The 24,498-nt window shown below is 40.0% G+C and overlaps 1 protein-coding gene across 4 annotated transcripts in view; it reads left to right on the top strand.

The window, feature by feature from the left end:
* The window catches only part of MGMT (O-6-methylguanine-DNA methyltransferase), a 492,598-nt gene that overhangs the window by 243,542 nt on the left and 224,558 nt on the right, over positions 1-24,498 (top strand). For 3 of the 4 annotated variants that reach the window (XM_033943725.1, XM_033943723.1, XM_033943722.1), the window contains one exon: positions 18,654-18,755. The exons of the other annotated variant lie outside the window; for it this stretch is intronic. In XM_033943725.1, the coding sequence (XP_033799616.1) occupies positions 18,654-18,755 (102 nt within the window). The remainder of the gene's footprint in view (positions 1-18,653; positions 18,756-24,498) is intronic. 4 annotated transcript variants of the gene reach the window in all.

Below are 24,498 nucleotides of genomic sequence, written 5' to 3'. Positions count from 1 at the left end.
GGGGGATGTATCGGACGTCGGGGAGTCGGCCGGGCAAGAGGGCTTGGGCTCCCTCTTGCTCCGATCGTGGATGCGGGTGCGGGTGGGAGCGCGTGCGAGCGGTCGTTCGGGGTGGGGGTGCGAGCGGTCCTGCTGGGGGGGTGAATCGGGCGTCGGGCGGGGTGGGAACTATGTTTAAAAACTTTTGTATACCGCGCTCAGGCATATACCGCGCGAGGGGTATGCGCGGTACGTAAAATCACGTATAACGCGCGCGTTATATCCGCGAAAATACGGTATATACACAGAAGGATGTTTAGCCTAGAGCAGAGTCTGGGAAAAAAGTCTATACTCAGATGTGGTCTGCTAAGTTAGTCACAGTTAAACTGTAATGGGAAGTAAATGAAAAACCCTAACCGTGGTAAAGAGCTATTTATAATGTGAAAGCTTTCTGTTACAAGTAGGATTAAATTTGCAAACCATTTAGAGTGGTATATGCTCCAGTTTTTATTTAAAAGTAAAAACAATATTCTGAATTTATTTAAAATTGTTTCCACTGCATTTACCAGTATTTTATGACGAGAAACTTACTGACAAAACTAAGGGATGTATTTTGTATGTTTGTTATGATGTAATTCCAGCTTTTCCTATTTATATTGTGTTATATGATTTCTCATTATTTGTCATTTTTTTTTTTTACACTTGCTAATGGAAGAGGTCAGTATTCCAAGCCATTTCCTCAAGTAAAACAGCATTTGTCTGTGGAAATAGCCTCTTTTGAGAAATTCACACTTCCTTTGCATTTTTTTCATAGTGCATATACTCTAATCTACATAGTAAAAAGTTTTTCCCAAGCCTTTAGGTGTAGGTTTAATTCAGAGAAGAGTAAGAGGAAATAGCATACACATTTGGGTAAAACATAGGATTAAGAAAAAAACAGGGCACACCAACAGTAGGATTTGATTTGATATACCACCTTTCTGTGATTACAATCAAAGTGGTTTGTACTGTACTAAGAGCTATGTTTTAAATTTCCTCTTAAATTGGTCACATCTGTTTTGATTTCCTCTGGAATCATATTCTGAAGTACTGGAGACTTATAGCAGAAGGCAGGGAGCATAGGTTTAATCCAGTTGTTGCTTGGGAGCTACTTAGATCAAAATTTCTGGGTTAGTATAATTTTTTTAACTGCAGAATTTTGGATTAGTTGTAGATAACATACTGTAGACCAAGATTGGTGATCCCTACAACATTCTTGTAATCTAACTGACTAAGAACCAATGATTGTATTAGGAGATGGAAATCATCTTTCTCCAGATATGACCTGAGTGAACAAATCTTGTTAAATCTTGAAAACTGAAATTTGAAATTATTCATCAGGATCAGTAGTTATTCTAAGGATAGTTAATCTGTCCTTCAACAGTATAAAATAGTAGGTGTTAATGGAGGTCTGGTCAGATGACTTGTTTCTTATTGCAGTCCACATAGCTTCTATTTTAATAACCTAAGCTTCATTATATATGAGGCAAGCTAATTATTTATAGCCTTGAAGGCAAGATCTGGACAATGAGAGCAAATAAAATGAACTAACAACTTCATCAGTATAGCACTAATCACTAACTGATCAATATTCATAACAATTTTACCAGCAAGAAATAGCCACTGACTGGTTAAATCGCTTGTTCGGGATTATCTGCTAATTTTTGACAGCACTTAACCAGTTATCACCACTGAAAATTAGTGGTTAGTGGGCCTATATGTTATTATTGATTGATTGATCTGTCCAGTTTATGAGAAAATCTTTAGTGTGAACAGCTTAGAACTTGTTATGGTATTAGCGGTATACAAAAATAAAGTTATTATTATTTTTGATATTCAAGCAAGATGCCATTGATTCAAGCATAAACAGGCACAGTGGATATTGTTGAATGGTCAACAGCCTTTGAAGGATAACCCAAAACTGAGCTACACGGATAAGTGACCTTTTATAAGTCCAAAACCATCCCAATGTCCTTGATGTTCCTTTAATTTTCATTTAAACTTTTTTTTACTTTTTTTAGGCCTCAGACTAGCCATTAGGTGCCATGCATTTCTATGGTCACCAAACAAACTTATGGCAATGGTATCCTCATTAGCTTCATTATATATTTTTTCACATTTTTCTTATTTAAAGTGCTCAGTGCTTATCTTAATAAGCATTATGCAGATCGGGATGGTGCGAACAAGTTTGAAAAGGGGGGACTTTTTTTGAAACAGCCAGAAGGCGAAACATGTCGGAATGACAGGTCCCTTCCCAATGATAGTACGAGACAAGACTGACTTAAAATAAGTCAATTAAGTTATAATAATTTTAAGAATTAAGTTATATGAGACACTAAAGAAAAATAGCACTGAACATTTTAAATAGGAAAAATGTGAAAAAATATATAATGGGGCTAATGAGGATGCCATTGCCATAAGTTTGTTTGGTGACCATAGAAATGCATGGCACCTAATGGCTAGTCTGAGGCCTAAAAAAAAAAGTTTAAAAGAAAATTAAAGGAACATCAAGGACATTGAGATGGTTTTGGATTAGTTATGTTTTTAATGTCTTACATTTGACTGCAGGAGATACTTTTATAAGTCCAAACACTGAATGGAGTATAACAGGTAGCTGTGAATTGCTTGTTTACCCTTTCAATAAATGTTAGGATTAGAGGGCATGCAATGAAGCTACTAAGTAGTAAATTTAAAACAAACCAGAGAAAATATTTATTTACTCAATTTATAATTAAACTCTGGAATGTGTTGCCAGAGAAAATAGTAAAAGCAGTTAGCATAGCTGGGTTAAAAAAGATGTGGATAATTTCCTAAAAGAAAAGTCCATAACCAATTATTAAGATGGACTTGAGAAAATCCATTGCTTATTTCTAGGATAAGCAGCATAAAATCTGTTGTGATCTTGCCAGGTACTTGTGAGTTGGATTGGCCACTATTGGAAGCAGGATACTGGGCTTGATGGACCTTATGGCAATGCTTATGTTCTTATCAGATTGTATTTTGGGGTTCTTGCTTTAGCACTACAATGGCATATAGTTTACATAAGAAGAGACTTTTGTTTGCACAGTAAATATTTTATTAGCATTTCTTTCACTTTGAAGCCTGGAAGGGGATTGTATAATGATTAGTGAGCTGTTATGAGTAACTGAATCATCCGCAGGTTCGTACTTTTAACTCATGAGTTGAGGTTTAATCAGTTTACTGAAAATCCCCTCCTTTATTCACAACATACTGGGGATCATTCCTGTATCCCGCTGAATGCCATGAGAACCCTAGTTGGGAGCTAAACTAAGGATGTTTGTGGAGGGGGGTGATTGGTGGTAGGAATGGAGAGTTGAGCTGCAATTACTGGGGCTGCTTGTCTAGTTCCATTAACTGCAAGATTGTGTCCCTCTTTATCACTTGCACATTCTCTACTCCTTTTCTACTCCCTACTGTGGCAAGCAGTTATTGAAGAAATTAATGTTACTGCTTACTGTACTTTAGTACAGAGGCCTATTATGTGTGTCTTACATTGAAAAAACTGGTGCAGATATCTGCAAGTACCTTTTCTAGCTGTAGTGATCAAAGGGCCCGATTCACTGAAGTCAGCCATCGTGGTTTAGCGACGTTCGCTGCTCTCCAACCGATTCACAAATCTGCCCACCTTGTGTTTTCCCCCACGATTGCCCATTTCCCGATCTGGCCATGCAAATTTGTAAAACCCCATACAAATTGCCAAGCGATTGATTCACTAACATTCGCTTGGCTATTTTGAATCGGGTTTTACTATCCTAAAATCCGACTGCTGTAGACCTGTCGGTTACTGTTACTGACAGGTCTGCCTGGGTTTTATTTTTTTTGCAATGGCACAGACATTTTGCATGGATTACACATGCAAAATATCTGGTCAATAAAAAAAAAATTAAAAAGAAAATTCCCCCCCTCCAGAAAAGCGCTCCCTCCCTCCCCGAACCCCAAAAAATGGCAGGAGAGATGCCCACTCCCTCCTACCTCAAGATGCTCCGACCGACGCAGCACCCACCCCCCATGCGAATATGGCAGGAGGGATGCTTACTTCCTCCTGCCATCAACCCCCCCCTGCCGAACTCCCCCAAACTTAGATATGGCAGGAGGGATACCCTCTCCCTCCTGCTGTTGCGACCCCACCACCATCGGGACCCCGTTGCCCCCCGGCCTGGCCCTCCCTCTATCCCTGTACCTCTACATCGAGAGCAGGTTCCCCTCCTGCTACTCCGGCCAGCTCCTGCCGTAGTGTCAGCCTTAGGCCCCGCCCCAGTGCATCATATGATGCCTGATTGGCTCAGGCGCCTTGGGGACTCCTGAGCCAGTCTGGGCCTTAGTCCCATCCCCGTGCATCATATGATGCACCGGGGCGGGGCCTAAGGCCGACATTGCGCAGGAGCTGGCTAGAGGAGCAGGAGGGGAACCCTGCTCCTGATGTAAAGGTACCGCGGTGGAGGGGCAGGCCGGGGGGCAACAGCGGTGGAGAGGGTCCCGATGGTAGGAGGGAGTGGGCATCCCTCCTGCCATATCTAAGTTCGGGGGGGGCCGATGGCAGGAGGGAGTGAGCATCCCTCCTGCCATATTTATGGGGGGGGCAGCGCGGTCAGAGCCTCTTGTGGCAGGAGGGAGTTGGAATCCTCCTGCCATTTTTGGGAGGGAGGGGACACTTTGTCGGTGGATGCTTTTTTCCAATTTTTTTTTTATTGGCCAGATATTTTGCATGTGTAATATATGCAAAATATCTGCCCAATTAAAAAAAACAAACCCGGCAGAAGCCCTGACAGCAGTGCCAGGAGGCTGCTTCTCCTGTCATTATTGTCAGGGCTCTGCACCGACTCTATCGCTCATTGAGCGATTCAGTCGTGGAGTTTGCATGCTAATGATTTGCACCTCCGTGCAAATCATTTGCATGTAAACTAGATAGTGAATCAATTGCTGTTTAAAAATCGGCCAGAGAATTGGCGAACAGCGATTGAGTCGCTATCTTTAGTGAATCTGGGCCAAAGTAAAAGGAGCACACACTTCTTGCTTTGCTAATGCTCCAAACTCCTATGGGTAGGAAATACTGGTGAAGGGCAATTCTGTAATCTAGGTGCTAGTTTTTACATGCCCCTTGTGCATGTAAATGTATAGAATACTGGCACTCATGCATATGAGTATACACTTTCCCACAAACATGTTATCATATACATAGGGGAATCAGGTGGAGCAACGGCATACATAGTTTAGGGGCGGAGACTCTGGAAATAGAGCATAGCAGGGTACGGACTGAAAAGCATGTTGGAGGTAAATAGAGGGGAGATCAAGCAATACTGTAGTCTTGGCAATTCATATATCTGTTCTATATGTGTGGAGGGACATAATCAAAAGAAACATCTTAAGCCCGATTTGGACGTAGGGCACTAGTCGCCCAGTGTTGGCAGTGGAAAAATGTCCATTCTCGAAAAGTATGTCCAAAATTATTTTTGTTTCGAAAATCGTCTTTGTACATCCAGGCTTTTGATTCTCCAGACCAGGGGTGCCCACACTTTTTGGGCTTGCGAGCTACTTTTAAAATGACCAAGTTAAAAGGATCTACCAACAATAAAATTAAAAAAAACACAAAGCACACTGAACGCAGAGATAATGTTAATTATTTATATTCCGCGGTTTTTTCAAAGAGTTCAAGGCAGATGACTTTATGCAATGTCACCTCAGTAACAACAATACAAAAATAGACAAATATACCCCCTCCATTTTTACTAAACCACAATAGTGGTTTTTAGTGCTGCTCTTGATGCTCATAGGCTCCCTGCGCTAAAAACTGCTATTGTGGTTTAGTAAAAGGGGACCATAGTGCAAAATATAAACAGTAGATATAAATTCTCAAAACAAACACATTTTGATCACTAAATTGAATATAAAATCATTTTTCCTACCTTTGTTGTCTGATTTCATGAGTCTCTGCACTTTCTTCTTCTGAATGTGCATCCAATATTTCTTCCCTTCTTTCAGCCTCCTGTATGCTTCCTCTCCTCCAGACCTCATTCCCCCCCAACTTTTTCTTCCTCTCTCCCTGCCCCCTCCCCTTTCCTTCTTTCTCCCTGCTCCCCTTTCTTTCTTTCTGCCTGTCTTTCTCTCTCCATGCCCCCTTTCTTTTGTTCTGCCTGTCTTTCTCTCTCTATACCCCCTTTCTTTCTGTTTCCCTGCCCCCCCCTTTCTTTGTGTCTCTCTGCCTGCCCCCTTTTTTTCTTTGTCTTTCTTTCTCCCTGCCATCCCCCAAGCCACCGCCACCGAGTTCTGCTCTCCCTGCTTCCCAATGCCGTAAAGAGGATTCAGGAGCCCCGGTTCGAGCAGCCTTCCACACCGATGCCAATTCTAACGTCGGAGAGGAAGTTCCAGCCAGACAGGCAGTTATTGGCTGGCCCGGAACTTCCTCTCTGACATCAGAATTGACGTCGGTGTGGAAGGCTGCTCGGCCCGGTGCTTCTGCGTCCTCTTTTCGGCATCGGGAAGCAGGTAGAACAAAGGCAACATGAGTCTATCACGGATTCCGGGATGGGCTCCGCGATCGACTCTGTGATCGACTCGCATTGCCTTCAACCTTTTGGGCACCCCTGGTCCAGACCACCAGTACATCTATCTTTCTACCACATTCTCGGCTAAAAATTTGTAAGCTGCATGTGCTTCTGCTGTATTTAGGTGCACTCCTCTTCAGTTCAACTTCTTAGGCTCATACCCAGTCAACCACTACCCAAAGACTTGTTCCCCTTTCTTACCCTCACCCACCCTGAGACTTATCTGCGGTCAGTCCTCCAGGATTATTTTCCCCAGACTCAGCCATTTTCCTGTTCTTCCATTTCTATTTTTCATACGCCGGTTCATTCCCTCAAGCTTTCTTTCCCCTTCCTCGCCAAGCTCGCACAATAGACTCATCCCCACTTAACCATTTCTAAAGACTTGTTCTGTTTTCTTATCTCATCTCCCCCCTCCCCCCCCCACACAAACCCAAGACTCATCCTTTTTCCGTCTCTCCGAGCGTCTAGCTGGTATCATTTTAGGCATGTAAATATTAGGTGCACTGATATTGGGTTATGAGAGTGTTCTATATTGGAACCTGGGCACCCAGGATCTGCTATAATAAAAGACTCCTACTGCATATCCTTGCGGTGCCTAAATTGAGGTATCCAGTTGTAGAATTGCCTCAATAATGTTTAAGAATGCACTCATTTGAAACAACATAGGAAATATAAGTGTTTTTTCCCTAAACAAGAAAAATCCCCCTCACCCCCCAAAAAAAATAATTTTATGTCATTAATAATGTGCATTCTTTTAAAGACTGTGCACTTTTCATGAAGAATTTGCATTATTTGCAGAAAGGGCATGGGTGCACACTTCTCTTACATATGTATGCATTAGATTTTTTTTTTTTGTTTTAGCCTGCCCTCCAAAAAGAACCCAGAACAGGTTGAAGGAGTACATACACAGTATGGGTCAAAGACAAGACAATACAAGCATGTAATTTGACAACATAAGAACATAAGAATTGCCGCTGCTGGGTCAGACCAGTGATCCATCATGCCCAGCAGTCTGCTCCCGCGACGGCTCTTAAGTCAAAGACCAGTGTGCTAACTGAGTCTAGCCTTACCTGTATTCTGTTTCAGTAGGAACTTGTCTAACTTTGTCTTGAATCCCTTGAGGGTGTTTTCCCCTATAACAGCCTCCGGAAGAGTGTTCCAGTTTTCTACCACTCTCTGGGTGAAGAAGAACTTCCTTACGTTTGTACAAAATCTATCCCCTTTTAACTTTAGAGAGTGCACTCTCGTTCTCCCTACCTTGGAAAGAGTGAACAACCTGTCTTTATCTACTAAGTTTTTCCCCTTCATTAGCTTGAAGGTTTCGATCATGTCCCCTCTTTTCAAGGGAGAAGAGGCCCAGTTTCTCTAATCTCTCACTGGATGGCAACTCCTCCAGCCCCTTAATCATTTTAGTCGCTCTTCTTTGGACCCTTTTGAGTAGTACTGTGTCCTTCTTCATGTATGGCGACCAGTACATGTACGCCTTGTATTGTTTCAGAAATTACAAAAATTGGGGAACCTCCATCCCCCAAAAAATTAATTCCAGGAATCGACATGGGAAACAACATGAATTGAAAATGTAGGGGCTGCACCCCTCTAATGGTTTTTACATCAAAGTATCCAGTTTGATTGTGCCCCCCATAAATTGAAACAATTTGCAAACCCTAAGAAGACATTTAACACACAGGACTTGTGGCACATTTTTCAGAAGTTTAAGTTTCAAGTTTATTTAGTCTTGATATCCCGCTTTAATTACCAAAGCGGCTTACCTTTGTACAAAATTTTATAAAATGATTTAAAATGTAAAAATGGGCAAGACTGAGCTACTTGAACATTACAGACAAAACATGCTGCATGAGGAAAATGGGTAGGATACAATGCATAAAACTAAAAAGAAAGGGGAAAGAAAAATCTTTTAATGTGTGCCTATTGTCTGAGCCTCATGAACAATTTAGTCCTAGCAATAGATTTCATAAGCGTCTTTAAAATGTTTGAGGTTAGTTTCCTGTCTCGGGGCCAAAGGGAGGGAATTCCATAATGTGGGGCAACTACAGAGTAAATTGTCTTACGTGTTTTTTCATAGAACAACTGACGGACTGAAGGGACTGCAAAAAGATATTGTTGAGAACGGAGTGATCGCTGTGATTCATATGGAATCAATAGTCTTGCCTATATGTGAGGGAATGTGACTAGATTGAACTTTGAAGGCAAGAAGAAGAATTTTGTATGTTACTCTGTGAGAAATGGGCAACCTATGGGCTTTTTTTTAAGGAGGGGGAGTGACATGATCAGATTTCATAGCGTTAAAAATAATTTTTATGGCAGTGTTTTGAATAAGTTGAATAATCTTTCTGCAAAACAAGTACTACTTTAGCATATATTTGTGTTATTAGGAGAACTGTGGCATATTTATTTTGGTCTCTGTTCGGGAAACATTTTATATAATTATTCATTAATGTTTGAATTTTGAATATATTTTTTTTATTTCAGCATTTCTATTGTCCAGCACTGTTCTGTCTACAATCGCTGCTAATGGAAGCAGTGAGCTGTAGTGCCACTCCATATTTCTTTGTAGCAAAAACCAATCAATATTGAGAGTCTCCATGGGGAAAGCAGCTACAAGTCAGTTTCCCAAAGGGATAACCTGATCTGAAAATTAAATTCACTGCTACACTTTGCATTGATGTTTAATATCTAATTGTTCTAGTTTTCATTCTTAATCTTAATAGTACTTATTCACAAACGTTAAAAAAAAAAATTAAAGATTAAAGCATTGTATTTTTCTTGTGATAAACTTGCAGTTAAAGATTTCCTATAAAATAAAATAAAGTCCGTAAATGCTTCTATAACCTTAAATGTTTGACTACATTCTCTGGGAGTGCAAAATCATATGCTGCTGTTTAACACAGTGCCTTTCGATAAGGTTGGATCATAAGAAGTATTAGGAAGACTTCTTCAAATCTTTAGGGAGCAGTGGCTGTTTTTGCCTCAGCTAATTGGGATGGCTTATGTGTGGGCAGGTTATCCTCTTTTGCTGTCTGCAGCAGTGATATTTACCCATCTCTCCTTTCTCAAATGGAGACTAATACACAACATGGTGTTCTTGGCCGCTTTATGTTTGCTGGAACTTAAGTGCACTTGAATTAAATTGCAGCTCATGAATACAACGAGAGTGTCAGCATGTTGAAAGAAAACAAAGCTAACGGGTCAGGTTTTTCAGTCACAGCCATCATCAGTGAGCAGTCAGGATCTTAGAACTGCAAGATAATCATTCTGTAACCCAAAGAGAGGGCAAGAAGAGACAAGAGGGGAACATGGGTGAGAAACAATTTTAAAAGGCAAATACAAGAGCACAGTCCGGGAGATTAGATTTTTTTTTTTTCAATTTTATTTTACAATGAATTTAAGTCTTATAAAATCTGTAGACTGACAAAAGAGGTTCATTTTTTTTTTCCTTAGGAAGCCTAGTGTTTATGTAAACCAAATGTTGTATGCAGGAGATTAGAGCATGCTTAACAAATATGCTAATTTAATATTAAAACTGATCATATTAAAATATTTAATACATTAAATCAGCTGACTTGGTTGTACTAGCACACTGACCTGCATTGCAAACTGATGGCTTAAACTCTGCATGTTGGTAAAGTGTTCAGATAATGAAACTTGATGCTCATCTTACATTTCTTGATCTCTGCAAACCATGGGTAACGAGAGGACTTATATGAAAATCTGAAATCCAGCACCTAGGGTGCAGTATTTGTTAAAAATATTTTAAGAATAAATTTGATACTGTATTCACTTTTATCATATAAAACCTCCTTATGAATAAGACCCAGAAACAGTTGTTAAGAAACCTGCATATTTAGGGTATGTGTGTCTTGGGGAACTAGTTGTAAAAATGTTATCCATATGTCTAAGCATCAATTCCCAGAGGAAAACTGGATAGAAGAGGTCAAAAGCTGCATTATAAGGATGTTTTGAAAAGGAACTTAAGAAAGCAAATAGAATAGAGATCTATCTGGGAAGAAGTTTCCAGAACACATGTAAATGTAGCTCAGTTGTGATTGATGCACACAGGGAGGTAATGTATGACTGGCATATCTTCCAGAGTGCAGGATCAAGCAGATCTTCAAATTCAATTTCTTCTATCCAAATTGTCATGCAGATTTTATCTCAAATGACTTCTCATTGCAAAACTAATGGATGTTAAATCTCCTCTCTTCACTCCTACCACCTCTACCACCACAGTCCTTATCATAAACAACAGACATGGACAACTAGAGAAAGTTTTAAGAATGAGTTTGGTAATGTATGAATATGCATAACTTAGCAAAATAATGGGAAAATATATTCGGAAAGTTTAGAGAATTATAATAATTTTTACCACCATTTTTTAAATTAACTTCCAAATTATTTTTTTCTTTCTTAACACCCATTTTGCTTTTAAAATAAAAACGTAGTAGCATAGTAGATAACAACAGGTAAAAGAGACCTGTAGTTCACTCAACAAGATAAACTTACAGCATACGGTATGATATGATACTTCATATGCATACTTGATCTTGAGTTGTCTTTCCATTTTCAGGGTACAGACCATAGAAGTCTGCCCGGCATTGGCCTTGTTCTCCAACTACTGAAGTTGTCATCAAAACACCACTCCAGCCCATCCAAATCTATCCAGACATGATAGGGCACAGATTGTAGAAGTTTGCCTGGCACTTAATTGTTCTCCAACTATTTAAGTTGAATCTGTACCAGTCATGCACAGGGCACAGACTGTAGAAGGCTGCTAAACACTACTTTTATTTATTCTGCTTAAAACCTAAGTAGATTACATGTAAAACATGCTTCTCAATTACTGGTGTTGCCTTCTAATCACCGCCAAGCTTGTTTGATTCCATGCCTTCCGTACAGGAATCATTTGTTTTTATCCCACACATTTTTGAAAACAAAGGGCACCCTAAAAACAGGCCAGAAGGGTGATTTGAAAAACAAAGACATTCTTCTTTGGGATCTCCAGGTTGAGTTTACAGGGTTTTTTTTTATTTTTTTACAATAGTCCAGATAAAGGTCATGATATGTAGAGGCATCTATCTGTCCCATTTACTTTGACAGGATTTTCATTTCAATTTGTTCTTTTCCAAGCTCTTCCCCACCACCTCTATTTCTGCCAAATATTGTGTTCTTTTGATGGTCCAGCAGTAAATGCCTAGAGTAGTCAGAAGTGACTCCAAAGGAACTTCGATGCCATGGTGATTTTCATTACTTCATCCTTTTTCCTGCCTACTTTTGACTCTACAGTTTTCTCCTATTCCATTATACATCTTGCTCCATTGGAACTGAGGCTGGGACTTGACACCATGAACCTTTGCAACTACCTGGCAATGTTTCTCCTTTTTTATATATTTCCTCCACCGCACCCCCCAAGCACACCTAATCTGGTCATTCCAATGACAGTTCTAGGCCAAAGCCCATGCTCTAGGGCTGCTTTTAAGAAGTCTGAAACTTGTTTTTCAGTCTGGCCTGTAGATATCACTCTCCAGCAATCATCATGACTCCCTCCCCTCTCGGGTTTTAGGAGCCCTGCCTCTCCAACTTCCCTAGCTGACCCTGGGAGCAAAGATCCCACCATGGAATTTGAACTGAGAATCTTTTGCATGGCAGTGGAGCAGCTGGTTGGGCTAGTTTGTCTACTGTAAAACCATTATTTCCTTCCTTTTGTCTCTGCTTTGGCAGTGAGATTTATTGGCAAGAGCCAGAAACAATGACCCCCCTCCAAAAATTAATAAGTGTTTGCCCTGAACTTGGCCAATAGATTTTGTTTTACGATGACTGGGAATCCTATCCTTCAGAAACTGTGAACACTGTGTCTGCAGTATCACTATTCTCACATGAGCTGAAGAGCAGGAGTGATGTCTAAGAATAAACCTAGGTCTACCTTGCCTTTGTTTAGAACGCAGAAGTACATTTGAAGAGAGAAAAGTGTGTTCATATTCTGGATTTTAGGTGGCTCTGAGAATTTGGTTTTGTTTAATTACAGGATGTGGATTTATTCATATACAATTTTATTTAAATTGAGATTACTTTTAATGATAATATTGAATTCTAAATACTCATAGATATGAATAATTTATATTTGTAGATTCCATAATATATAATTTTACTGTTAAATATATTGCAGATTGCTTCTCAAATTTCTTTTTTTGTTGATTTTTTTTTTTTGTACAGGATTGTCAGTGCATGATTCTTATTCCTGACATTCATAGATTGGCTTGATTTTCTCTCTTAGATCGGCAGCTTTGGACAGCGTCTGTTTCTTTGGCAGCTGTTGCAACCTGCTCTGTCTTGTCATTTTAAAGTTCAATATCTGCTGCTCTGAATGAAAAAATCAGGATAGGTTGGACCATTGTAGTTGGTCTTTTGACCCTCTGTGTTGCCCATGAGCAGTGAAGGATAACTTTTGACGAGCCATGTCAGATGTGACAGGCAATCTAGTTGAGTTGAGTGAAAATGTGCTGTACAAGTTTGAAGCCTTAGTTGGGCGCATTTTCTGGTGTTCAATGCATTTAAATTGACATCAGATGTTCATTTTAGAATCTATGTTGCAAGTTTACATTTAAATGCAAAGTATTGAGTTTTGCTAATATTCCAATTGGTTAAAGTAGCAAGTAGTAAAACATGACACATACAATAACACTATAAGAGTTACACATGTTTTATAGGGCTGTTTGCTGCTTTTATTATTCTTAAGGGAATTAAATATTTTTTGTGTGTGATTCAATTGAGCAAGGATAATTGATTCCTAACCTATACTGTTTTCTTAGCTAATGATCTACATGTAGTCTTTTCAATTATCAATTCAAATTTTGAATATCAATAAATGAAAAAGATTATTGTTTTAGATTTTGCTCATACCTCTTAACTTGAGACAAGTTACATTGAAGAACTTACACATGCATTACTGTGCATTAATTTAAGTCCCATTATTTTCAATGGAGCCTAAAAGGGTGGTTTGAAACCTGGTGTAAATCCTCACATGTTAGCTAGGTATGAATCCCAGGTATCTATTAATAATTTGCATATCTTTAGTAAATGGCCATGACCTACCCATGCTCCTCCTGTGGCCATTATCCCCTTTAGAGTTTTGTGCTATAAGACTAGCAGTTAGCAAGAAAAGGAGGGGGAGTAGCATTATATGTTAAAGATCTTTAAAGAGGGGGAGTAGCATTATATGTTAAAGATCTTTAAAGTAAAGCCACACAATTGCAGGATCTGCAGGGCAAGGAAGAGACACTGAGGATCAATTTGGAAAGAGGGAATAGTAAATATATTTACATTGGTGTGATATACAGGCCTCCTTCACAGACGGAAGAAGTGGAGAGAGATTTATTAGTAGACATTCAGAATATATCTAAAGAAGGGGAAGTTTTACTAATAGGCGATTTTAACATGCCAGATATTGATTGGGTAGTCCTATTGTGGGGTCTTCGAGAAGTAGGGAGATCCTGGATTCTTTACAAGGAGAACTGTTCTAGCAGTTGGTAATAGAACCCACGCAGGATGGGGGGGTCATACTGGACATAGTGCATACAAACGGGAAAAGTGTTTCTGATGTTATAGTGGGTGATCTGGCATCCAGTAATTACCGTGTGGTACGGTTTAATATTAAGATGGGTATAGAGAGGGCTCATTCAGACTTTTAAAAAACGAACTTTGTTCGGACAGGAGTTTACGTCAAGGAATTGTATGGATGGGAACATCTGGAAGGAGTTGAAATGCGGTGGGCAAAATTGAAAGGAGCTATTGTAAGGGCGACAAACCTTTTTGTGAGGCAAGTAAGTAAGAGGAAAAGAAGTCCGCTTTGGTTCTCAAAAGTAGTAGCTGAGAAGGTAAGGAATAAGAGGTTAGCTTTCATAAACTACAAAAGATCACAGAAAGATCACGAATGTAGAGATGATGCGGTATACAAACCTAAGGTTTAGATTAGATTAGAAAGAGGAAGACAGGCAAAAATATCTGGAAAAAAGTTAAGAGAGTCTGGTCGTGTAGTCAGGAAAGCAAAGATGCAAATGGAAGAAAAAATAGCTGACACGGTAAAATGGGAAGACAAGACATTTTTTAGATATATTAGTGATAGGAAGAAGTGCAAAAGTGGCATTATGAGACTCAAAAGTGAAGGGAAGGAATATATAAAAGCTGATAAAGCAGGGAAGGGAATGAGAGAGAGAGGGAGGGAGACATGTTGCCAATGGGGTAGAGAGGAAGAAAAGTTGGATTCATGGAGGGACAGAGAGAGATGTTGGTTGAGGAATGGAGGTTGAGGTCTGGAGGAGAGAAAGCATGCAGGAGGCAGCAAGAAAGAAAAAAATATTGGATGCACAGTCAGAAGGAAGTGCAACCAGATTTTCTTTTCAATTAAGTGATCAAAATGTGTCAGTTTTGATAATTTATATCTGCTGTCTATATTTTGAACTATGTATGTCTATTTTCTATAATTGTTACTGAGGTGACATTACATATTTTAAAGTCATCTGCCTTGACCTCTTTGAACCCCACCCGGAATATAAATGATGATTAACATTTTCTCTGCATACAGTGTTCTTTACGGTTTTTTTATTTTATGGTTGCCATTATATATTAATATTATATTATGTGTATATGAAAAATGGATAGAAAAAATAGCATTATAATTATTATGGGGGTGAGGTCAAGGGTGGAGCTTGGGCGGGTCTGGGGCAGAGCTTGGGCGGAGATACTCAGTTAATATTTATTAGACTTAGGGGGTACTTAGCGTGAAGAACTTGAGAAGCACTGGTATAGAGGATGCTTGAAGACCAATTTGAGAAAGGTTGCTCTAGTTACCCACCACTTTCATTTCACAAGTTTGAATCAAAATATCTTCTAAATGAGAGAAAACATTTACAAGAATGACAAGAAATAATAACCATATTTCAAATCATGTTTTGAAAATATGCATAATGCTTTCTTTATGAAAAATTCAAACAAATACTAACAAATGATATATCAATGTATAGACTGACTGTAATTGAATCAGGAACCAAAATTTGTCATTTAATTTTTGCTGAAAATGAAATTGAAACAGACTGGTTCCTTCCCCTCTCCCCCAGTAGCGAGTGGGTCTTCCTGCCACCCACCACACCACCCAATGGTCCTCTCCAAACCTACTTTTAAATGTGCAGGTGGTCTAATGATACTCCCCCTCCCCCAGGCCACCTGGGCCTACTTTTTAAATCTCCTGGTGTTCTCTTTTGGGAAAGAGTGATCCAAGGTAGCTCTTGTCCCTGCTAGTTCCTTAGCCAAAATGGCTGCCTGGACCTCTTCTGGTGGCGGCCTTTTTGAGATTGGGACCATTTTGAGATTGGGACCAGCATAAGTAGGAGCAATCTCCAGTCACACCTGCTTATGCTGGTTTTAATCCAAAAATGGCCTTTGAATCCTCCCTGATTTAAGAACAGATTGTCAAACTTACTTAAAATCAGACAAGGTGTATTGAGTGTAGGGGTATGTGTGTGTTTGTTTGCCTGTATGCCTGTATACATACCCCTACACTCAATACACCTTGTCTGATTTTAAGTAAGTTTGACAATCTGTTCTTAAATCAGGGAGGATTCAAAGGCCATTTTTGGATTAAAACCAGCATAAGCAGGTGTGACTGGAGATTGCTCCTACTTATGCTGGTCCCAATCTCAAAATGGTCCCAATCTCAAAAAGGCCGCCACCAGAAGAGGTCCAGGCAGCCATTTTGAATTTTTCATAAAGAAAGCATTATGCATATTTTCAAAACATGATTTGAAATATGGTTATTATTTCTTGTCATTCTTGTAAATGTTTTCTCTCATTTAGAAGATATTTTGCTTATTTTGTGGATGTATATATAACTGGTTGTATGTGTGTGTTTGTGTTTAATGCTACGCTTTGTATCACAATGCTGGAGCAAATTTTATAAACTGTTGTGTTATCATTTGTAAAATATGTGGTTTTTATAATATATCTAGAGAATGACTCATTTGTTGATCTCACACCAGACAGGATTGTCTTAGTTTTCATAAACTCCACCAGTGACTGAATCTGGTAAAAATTGACATCATGCTGAGTTTTTCCTTTAGTGGTGATAATGGTACAATGACATACATTCTTCACTCCTGGAATGGAAGAGAGCTTAGTGTGCTAAAGCTTTTTTTGTTAAGATTAGGGTTTTTTTTAGCCAGGTCAGGTTTTTTTTTAGCCTTTCATGAGAACATGTGACAGGAAGTTGAAGAAAATAGTGTTGCTTACTTTGGGGGATTTATGTAATACAGAAAACATTTTTATAGTGTCAGTTGTGGAGGAAATTTTGGGGAGTGGTTGCAATTTGAGGGGTGGTGGAACTGCTTCAAGGAGTAGTGTACAGCAGGGGCGTACCTAGGGTATGTAACACCCGGGGCCCATTGTTTTTTGACACCCCTACCATCATTTTTGACACCCCTCATGTAAAAAATATTTTTAGTAATGTTCCCCCCAGGTGCCAGCAATGAGAGGGTGTTCCCGGCCTAGGAGTCACTTTCCTTCTCACGGCCCAGTGCCAAGGCTCTGGATAATCTCCGTGGTCCAGCATGTTCCCAGCCTTCTCTCCCTTTACCTTCCGTGAAGCTGAAAAAACTGCCGGCCTCGGAAGTGATTTAGCTTCGTCACCCGCAGCTCCCCTTCCTGCTTTCCGTGTCTGCCTCTGCAATCCACCTGGGCGGAAACAGGAAGTTGCGTCATTGGCAGACACGGAAAGCAGGAAGGGGAGCTGCGTGTGACGTAGCTGAATCACTGCCGAGGCCTGCAGTTTTTTTCAGCTTCACAGAAGGTGAAGGGAAAGAAGGCTGGGAACATGCTGGGCCACAGGGATTATCCAGAGCCTTGGCACCGGGCCGTGAGAAGGGAAGTTCCCGGACCATGACTCCCAGGCCGGGAACACCCCCCTCATGGCTGGCACCTGGGGCAGATTTCCCCCCCCCCCTTCCTTGGTACGCCACTAGTTTACAGAGACTTCAGCTGTGTGGGTTATATGTGGGAGGAGTTTGGGTAGGCTTCAAGATATACACAATGAATATGCAAGAGACTGATTTGCATGTACTGCTTCCATTATATGCAAATAGTTCTCATGAATATTCATTGTGGACATTTTGAAAACCTGACTGAATTGTGGCTCTTGAGGACTGTGGTTGCTCACCCTTGCTCTACAGAGTGACTCAAACCCCTTGAAACATCCATCACTTCCTCACTGATTATAAATAATTGCATCTTGTTGCTGCAAATGTAAACAGAAGACAAATAGGAACACTGGGGGACTCCAGACTGTAGAACAGAGTTGGGCTGCCTCGGTCCTTGAGAGCCACAACCCAGTCAAGTTTTCAGGATTTCTCCAATGAATATGCATGAGATCTATTTGCATACAAAGGAGAGTAGTACATGCAAATAGAACTCATGCATATTAATTGGGGAAATCTTCAAAAACAGATTGGGTTGCGGCCCTTGAGAGCTGAAGTTGCCCACCCCTGCAGTAGAAAGTGCCAGGATGAGAAAGTACTCTCAGATATGGCTTGAACCTGTGTGCTGGCCAAAACATGACCATATACCACTATAACTAATTCAGATTGGTGGGGAGACTCCCCCCCCAAAATTCAAAGTTATGGAGATTGCTGATAGGATTAGCATGTAGGAGCCATGTCTTCTCAACTCTATAGAGCTCCCCTGGCTACCTGATGAAGCTGCTTATTATTATAGCTTCATTTAAAACTTCTCCTGCTTAGTACATTTTCTGGGCAAGCAACTGTTCACACTTGAAGTAGAGGCGTGGCCTGGTGGTTAGAGCTGCTGCCTCAGCACACTGAGATTGCGGATTCAATCCCAGCACTGCTTCTTGTGCCCCTGGGCAAGTCACTTAACCCTCCATTGCCCCAGGTACCATAGTTAGATTGCGAGCCCGCCAGGAAAGATAGGTAAACACTTAACTGATCACTATTTGCTGTAAACCGCTTAGATATGTAAGCAGTATACAAATCACGTTCATATTAACTTCTCTAGGAGTGAAATACTGAGGGTTGAGTTGAATGATAAGACCTCCAGCAAGCATAGGAATCCCCTAATGCTCTCTGAGTCATTTTATTTTGAATTCTGCGTTTGCTGGTAAGTAGACCACTTCTAATGTTTGGAATTTTTACTTTCCAGTTTGTGTCATATAGTATGTATGACTTGGTTTTTTGGCTAAATTTAATCCCATAAGTAACATTAGGAAAACAGAGGAATGTTTACTTTTAAGAATGTTTAATCCATTGTGGAATCATCCATGAGTGGAATCATAGGTTTAGTATTATATTTACATGCCAAATTGTCATGTTAACTAACAGCATGGAATGCAGTGTATTTTACAGCTGTACATTTGAAGGATGCAGGAATGTCTTCTGTTGCCAATTCACTATGTGATCCTTACCTCACTGCATTTATTTTCAGCTTAAGTGTCAGTTATAAATTGTCCTGGAGAGGGGAAGAAAGAGAATTTAGAAGAATTTAGAGGAAAATTATCATATTCTTTGGAGACTACTTTTGATTCTTCTGTTGACTAACGTTGATACAGTGGACAAAAAAAAACCATGAAGAAACAGATACCGTCAGTTCCACTTTCAGTAGCAGACTAAATTCTGATAGCTTGATTTTTAAAAGTATTCTAAAGTATTGAATAGTAAAGGTGTCATTCTGTGAAATATATTTGATCTTATAATTTAAAATGACAATGAGGATGGTGGCACCTTTTAGACTAAACATGATCTTTCAAGTTCTGATGAAGTAGATTCTTGTTCTTGAAAGCTCATGTCTCAAATTGATTAGTCTGTAAGGTACCATCAACTGTTTTGTCAGTTTTGCAGCTGCAGGCTAGCATAGCAACCTTTCTGGAAATTGTATAATTTAGTTCAGGAAGAGCTGATGGGCTACAGAGGAATTAGCTAGTTTGCACCTGATAGCTGTATTTAGATTTTCTTTTAACACGCAGAAAATTGCATGATTGGAATATAAAAGTGTTAACATTCGTTAGGACAATTTTCAGAAGCTATTTACTTGAGTTAAATACTACTTGGCCTAGACCAGGGGTGTCAAAGTCCCTCCTCGAGGGCCGCAATCCAGTCAGGTTTTCAGGATTTACCCAATGAATATGCATGAGATCTATTTGCATGCACTGCTTTCATTGTATGCGAATAGATCTCATGCATATTTATTGGGGAAATCCTGAAAACCCGACTGGATTGCAGCCCTCGAGGAGGGACTTTGACACCCCTGGACTAGACATTGCTTATCTGAAAATTGCACCCTCTTCCCTTCCCTGGTACGTTAGATAGATTGTGAGCCCACCGGGACAGAGAGGGAAAATGCTTGAGTACCTGATTGTAAAACCGCTTAGATAACCTTGATAGGCGGTATATAAAATCCTAATAAACTTGAAACTTGAAACTTTCCATTGTGGATCAACAGTGCATCTACATTTACCAGAGCATAATGTAGATGACTTAGAGGCAGAGAGAAGTCAGGAGAGGCGGCAACACGCATAAAATGGGGGGGGGGGGGGAACCAACCAACAACAGGTAGAAAGAAAATTACAGCAAATAAAGGTCATATGACAAATCCAGTTTGCCATTCTTCAGCAACTACCAGTCTCTGCTAACCTCTGCACTTGTAATCTGTTTGTTCTCCTTAGCATATAGAACCAACCCTCCATCATTGCTATATAATTTGTACCCTGGTATCACAAGGCCTCATTGGTTTTCCTCTTTCTACCTGTTGTTGGTTGGTTCCCCCCCCCCCCCCATCTTAAGTGAAATGGTGTGGTAACCGTGTAAGTCCATTGTTTGAGATAATATGGAGCAGTAAATAGAAATAAAACAAAATAATAGGAATAAAGGTAATACCTTTTTTATTGGACTAATTTAGTGCATTGTTGAATTAATTGTTTAAGGTAACCCTTCTTCAAATCAGATGCCAATAATATCTATCTTCTGCATTCCGTGCTATTCATGCTAACTCCCCCATCTTACGAGTATAAATTGACTACTAGAATTTCTATACAGATATCTTAAAGTGTGTTTTTCTTTATGGAGATGGCAGAAGAGGGTGAACAGACCCTGCTTCAACATGCTGCAAGTTCAGAGGTGGTAGAGGAAATTAACACCTCAGAAGTGCCTGTGGAATTACTGGAGCCAGTAGAATGCATGGAGGTCAATTCATAGTGTCTTGAAAGAGTGAGCCTGCTTCTCCTTGCTTGGGAGGGGGTTGTTTGTTTTTTTTGGTGAATTCTGAAGAGAGAGAATATTTCAAGTTAGTGAGCCAGGTGTTAACCCTCACTGGGAGTTTGTGCCATGAACTGTTGTTTGGAACAGCCAAGAACATTCTGTAGAGAGGAAAACTGGACTGTGTTTGCTTGGACATTGGCATTGTTTTTCTTTTTGCCTTTTTTCTCTTTCTTGGTTTTTGGGATTGTTGTAAAGCCAGGCTGAACACAAAAGGAAACTGGTTACTAGCTAAGGGTGGACCATGAATGTTTTAAAAGCCAGTTTGAAAGATTGCAACTGGGAGTTGCAAAGTTTTGGTTTTTGAATGCAACTGTGTTTTTTTGTTTTCTTCTTACCTGCTGGATTGAACGTTGAAAAACTGCCACAGTTTTGGGTGAAACAGTTTGTTGGGAAAGAGAACCTGGATGTTTATTCTCTAAGGGTGGCTTTGTTAATCAGAGGACTTTTGCTGCCTTTGGCAAAGGGGAGTTCAAGGCCACCTGCAGTGCAGGCTGCAGGCATTATAAGTGCCAGAAGAAAATAATTCTCTTTCCTGTTGTTTCTTTGTGATAAGTTTTTGGCCTTTAAAATTGCAGTTTTATTGCCCTGGTGAAGAGGACTGGGACTTTTTTTTTTTAATAGTTCTTTATTAATTTTTAAATAAATACAAAGTGCAAAAGAACATACAAACAAATGGTACAATAAAACAGCAGTTTTATCTAACAAAAATTATATAAGTATATTTCACCCCCTTCCCGCCCTCCCTGAATGTGTGTGAACCTCCTATTAGAAATCAAAGGCTTATACTAGTGATCAGTTTTTACAAATGTCGCCAATGACCCCCAAGTCTCATTAAAGTTTTTGTAATGGCCCAGCTGTTCCGAGTTCATTCGCTCATATCTATAAACTTGGCACAAGGTTTCCCCCAGAAGTTAAAATGAAGTCTATCCCAGTTTTCCCAGTTTTTTGTAATTAACTGCATCGCTATCCCGGTGACGAGATAATCGCGCGCCAGACGCCAGCTCGCCGACAATTCGGCGGAAGACAGAAGCGCGTGGGGGAAAAAATAATTTTTAAAGAGCTCCAACTGGGGGTTTGGGGTGGCAACCCCCCCACTTTATTGGTTAGTGTTTGCGCTGCCTTTGCGGGGGGGGGGGGGCGGGGGGGGTTAAACCCCCCTCATTATAGAGAAAATGGAACTTTTCCCGAAAAAAATCAGAAAAAGTTCCGTTTTCGCTATAATGGAGGTTTCCAACCCCCGAACCCTCCTCCAACAGCAGCGCAAACACTAACCAATAAAGTGGGGGGGGGGGTTGCCAACCCAAACCCCCTGTCCGAGCTCTTTAAAAATTACTTTTTCCCCCGGGCGCTTCTGTCTTGCGCCGAATTGACAGCACTGGATTGTCAGCGCGCTGACGTCTTGCGCTCCACTGTCTATGAACCGCTATCCCTGTCATAATGAGAAGTAATCTGTTCTGACTTGCATTAATTGGACTTCTAGTTTGTAACAAGGTTCCAAATAACACAATGTCATATAACAACGGGATAGAAGATCCCAATATCTTATTAATTTTCCCCCAGATAGACTTCCAGAAGTTGAGTATCAAGGGACAATAGAACAACAAGTGATCTAGTGTCCCTACTTCAAGAAGACAGTGCTAGCATCTATTTGACTTTGAACTATCTAATTTTTGCAAACGAACTTGGGGTCCAAAAAATTCTATACAACAGAAAAAACCAAGTTTGTCTCATAGATGCTGACACTGTAAATCTTTAGAGCCAGAAAGCCCAGGAGCATAGAGAGAGTTAAAGCCTACTGTGAATAAACAGGGGGAACAGTGTTTTGTTTTTCTTTCTTCTTTTCTCCTCTTAGAGCGGGTTTGATTTTCTGAACCGAGACCATACAGTGGTCTGCAATAAAAGTTAAAGAACTAAAACTTGCTGCTGTGTTTTGGGGTTTTTTTTTCTTCTTCTTTTTATGCCTAGTTGTTGACTACCTGAAGGATTCCCTTTTTCCAAGGGAAGTCACGCCAAGATATGAGTCAGTTGTTGCTAGTGCCACTTACTGGCTTAAACAAGGGCCTAGCACGTGACATGCCATTTGCATATCTAGATGCTTGTAAAATGACCTCCAGTGTCAACTTATTCACTGTTAACTGCATATTTATCAATTCCTGTAGCTGATTGGTAAGGAAAGACTTCCCTTGGCTAAATCCACATTACCTCTGCCCCTTTAAGCCATACCTAGTTAGTTAGTTAGTTTTCAACATCCTCTTTGCCTGATTCCTTTGATCTTCACAAACATAATGTTCTCCTCCATTGAGATTTCCCTTCTGACAGTGTTACCAACATAAGAACATAAGAATAGCCTTAATGGGTCAGCCCAAGGGGTCCATCAAGCCCAGTAGCCCGTTCTCATGGTAGCCAATCCGGATCACTAGTACCTGGCCAAAACCCAAGGAGTAGCAACATTCCATGCTACCGATCCAGGGCAATCAGTGGCTTCCCCCGTCTTTCTCAATAACAGACTCTGGACTTTTCCTCCAGGAACTTGTCCAAGACTGTTGTATCTTCATTGTTTGGGCTTCGAGTGACATAGCCGGTTTCTGTTATTGTGTCTGCCGTTGACATCAGGCTTACTGTTTTGTGGTTTCCCAGATCATCCCTGCAGCTCTCTCTTTTTCTTCTTTCTAAAACTTGGGGACCATTTCACAAAGCCACAGTAGCGATGCTGCCATGGTAAATGCCCTGAAGCCCATTCAGGTCCTATGGGCTTCAGTGCATTTACCGCAGCAGCATAGCTACTGTGCCTTTGTTAAAAGGTCCCTTGGTTTTAAGTTGGATACCCTCCAGTGTTTGGGTATCGTACATGATTTTGATGATGTCACAAATTGCATATAATTTTATTTAGTTTTAGCACTACTGGTCAGTACATTGTCTCTAATATTAATCTACAGTGTTGATAAAAAAGCTCACAAAAACACACAGAGATAACATACTTGATTCCTCTAAATCTCAATGAATCTGTTTCATGTGGAGTTAATTTGTATTTTTAATGAACTTTTATTCTTAGAGCTCATTAATTTTGTACCAAGTTTTTACTATATATTTGACCACATAACACCGTGTTGAAGAAAATGCACTGGTTACCTGTGCGATTACGCATTATTTTCAAAACTTTAACGTTGGTGTTCAAAGTCATTTACCATTGTATTCCATGGTATCTGTCACGAAGCATGGCAATCTATCGACTGCTCAGAACCTTGCGTTCTGAAGGTGCAATACGTTTGTCTTTGATGGACTTCTCAAAAATGCATTATGAGAGCACAAGAACTTCTGCTATTTCCATCATGGGAGTAATGCTGTGGAACAAATTAACTGGACCACTGTGGGCTTTATCTGATATTCAGAGGTTAAAAAAAATACCTAAAACTACACTATTTCTGGAAACTTTTCAATAAATTATATGTTGTTTAATGGTTTTAAGAGGAATGATTCTGTGAGGATTTATGAAATCTTGGTTTTAAGGTGTAGTTATTCATTTGTATTTTAAGATAAGTGTATAAGTCATGTTTGTTTGATTTGATGTATGTTACTTTTGTAATGCCGCT

The sequence above is a fragment of the Geotrypetes seraphini genome, chromosome 4 (genome assembly GCF_902459505.1).
Source record: "Geotrypetes seraphini chromosome 4, aGeoSer1.1, whole genome shotgun sequence".
In the NCBI taxonomy this organism is placed as follows: domain Eukaryota; kingdom Metazoa; phylum Chordata; class Amphibia; order Gymnophiona; family Dermophiidae; genus Geotrypetes; species Geotrypetes seraphini.
The sequence above is the reverse complement of the archived record's forward strand: the minus strand, read 5'-3'. Positions and strand labels throughout refer to the sequence as shown.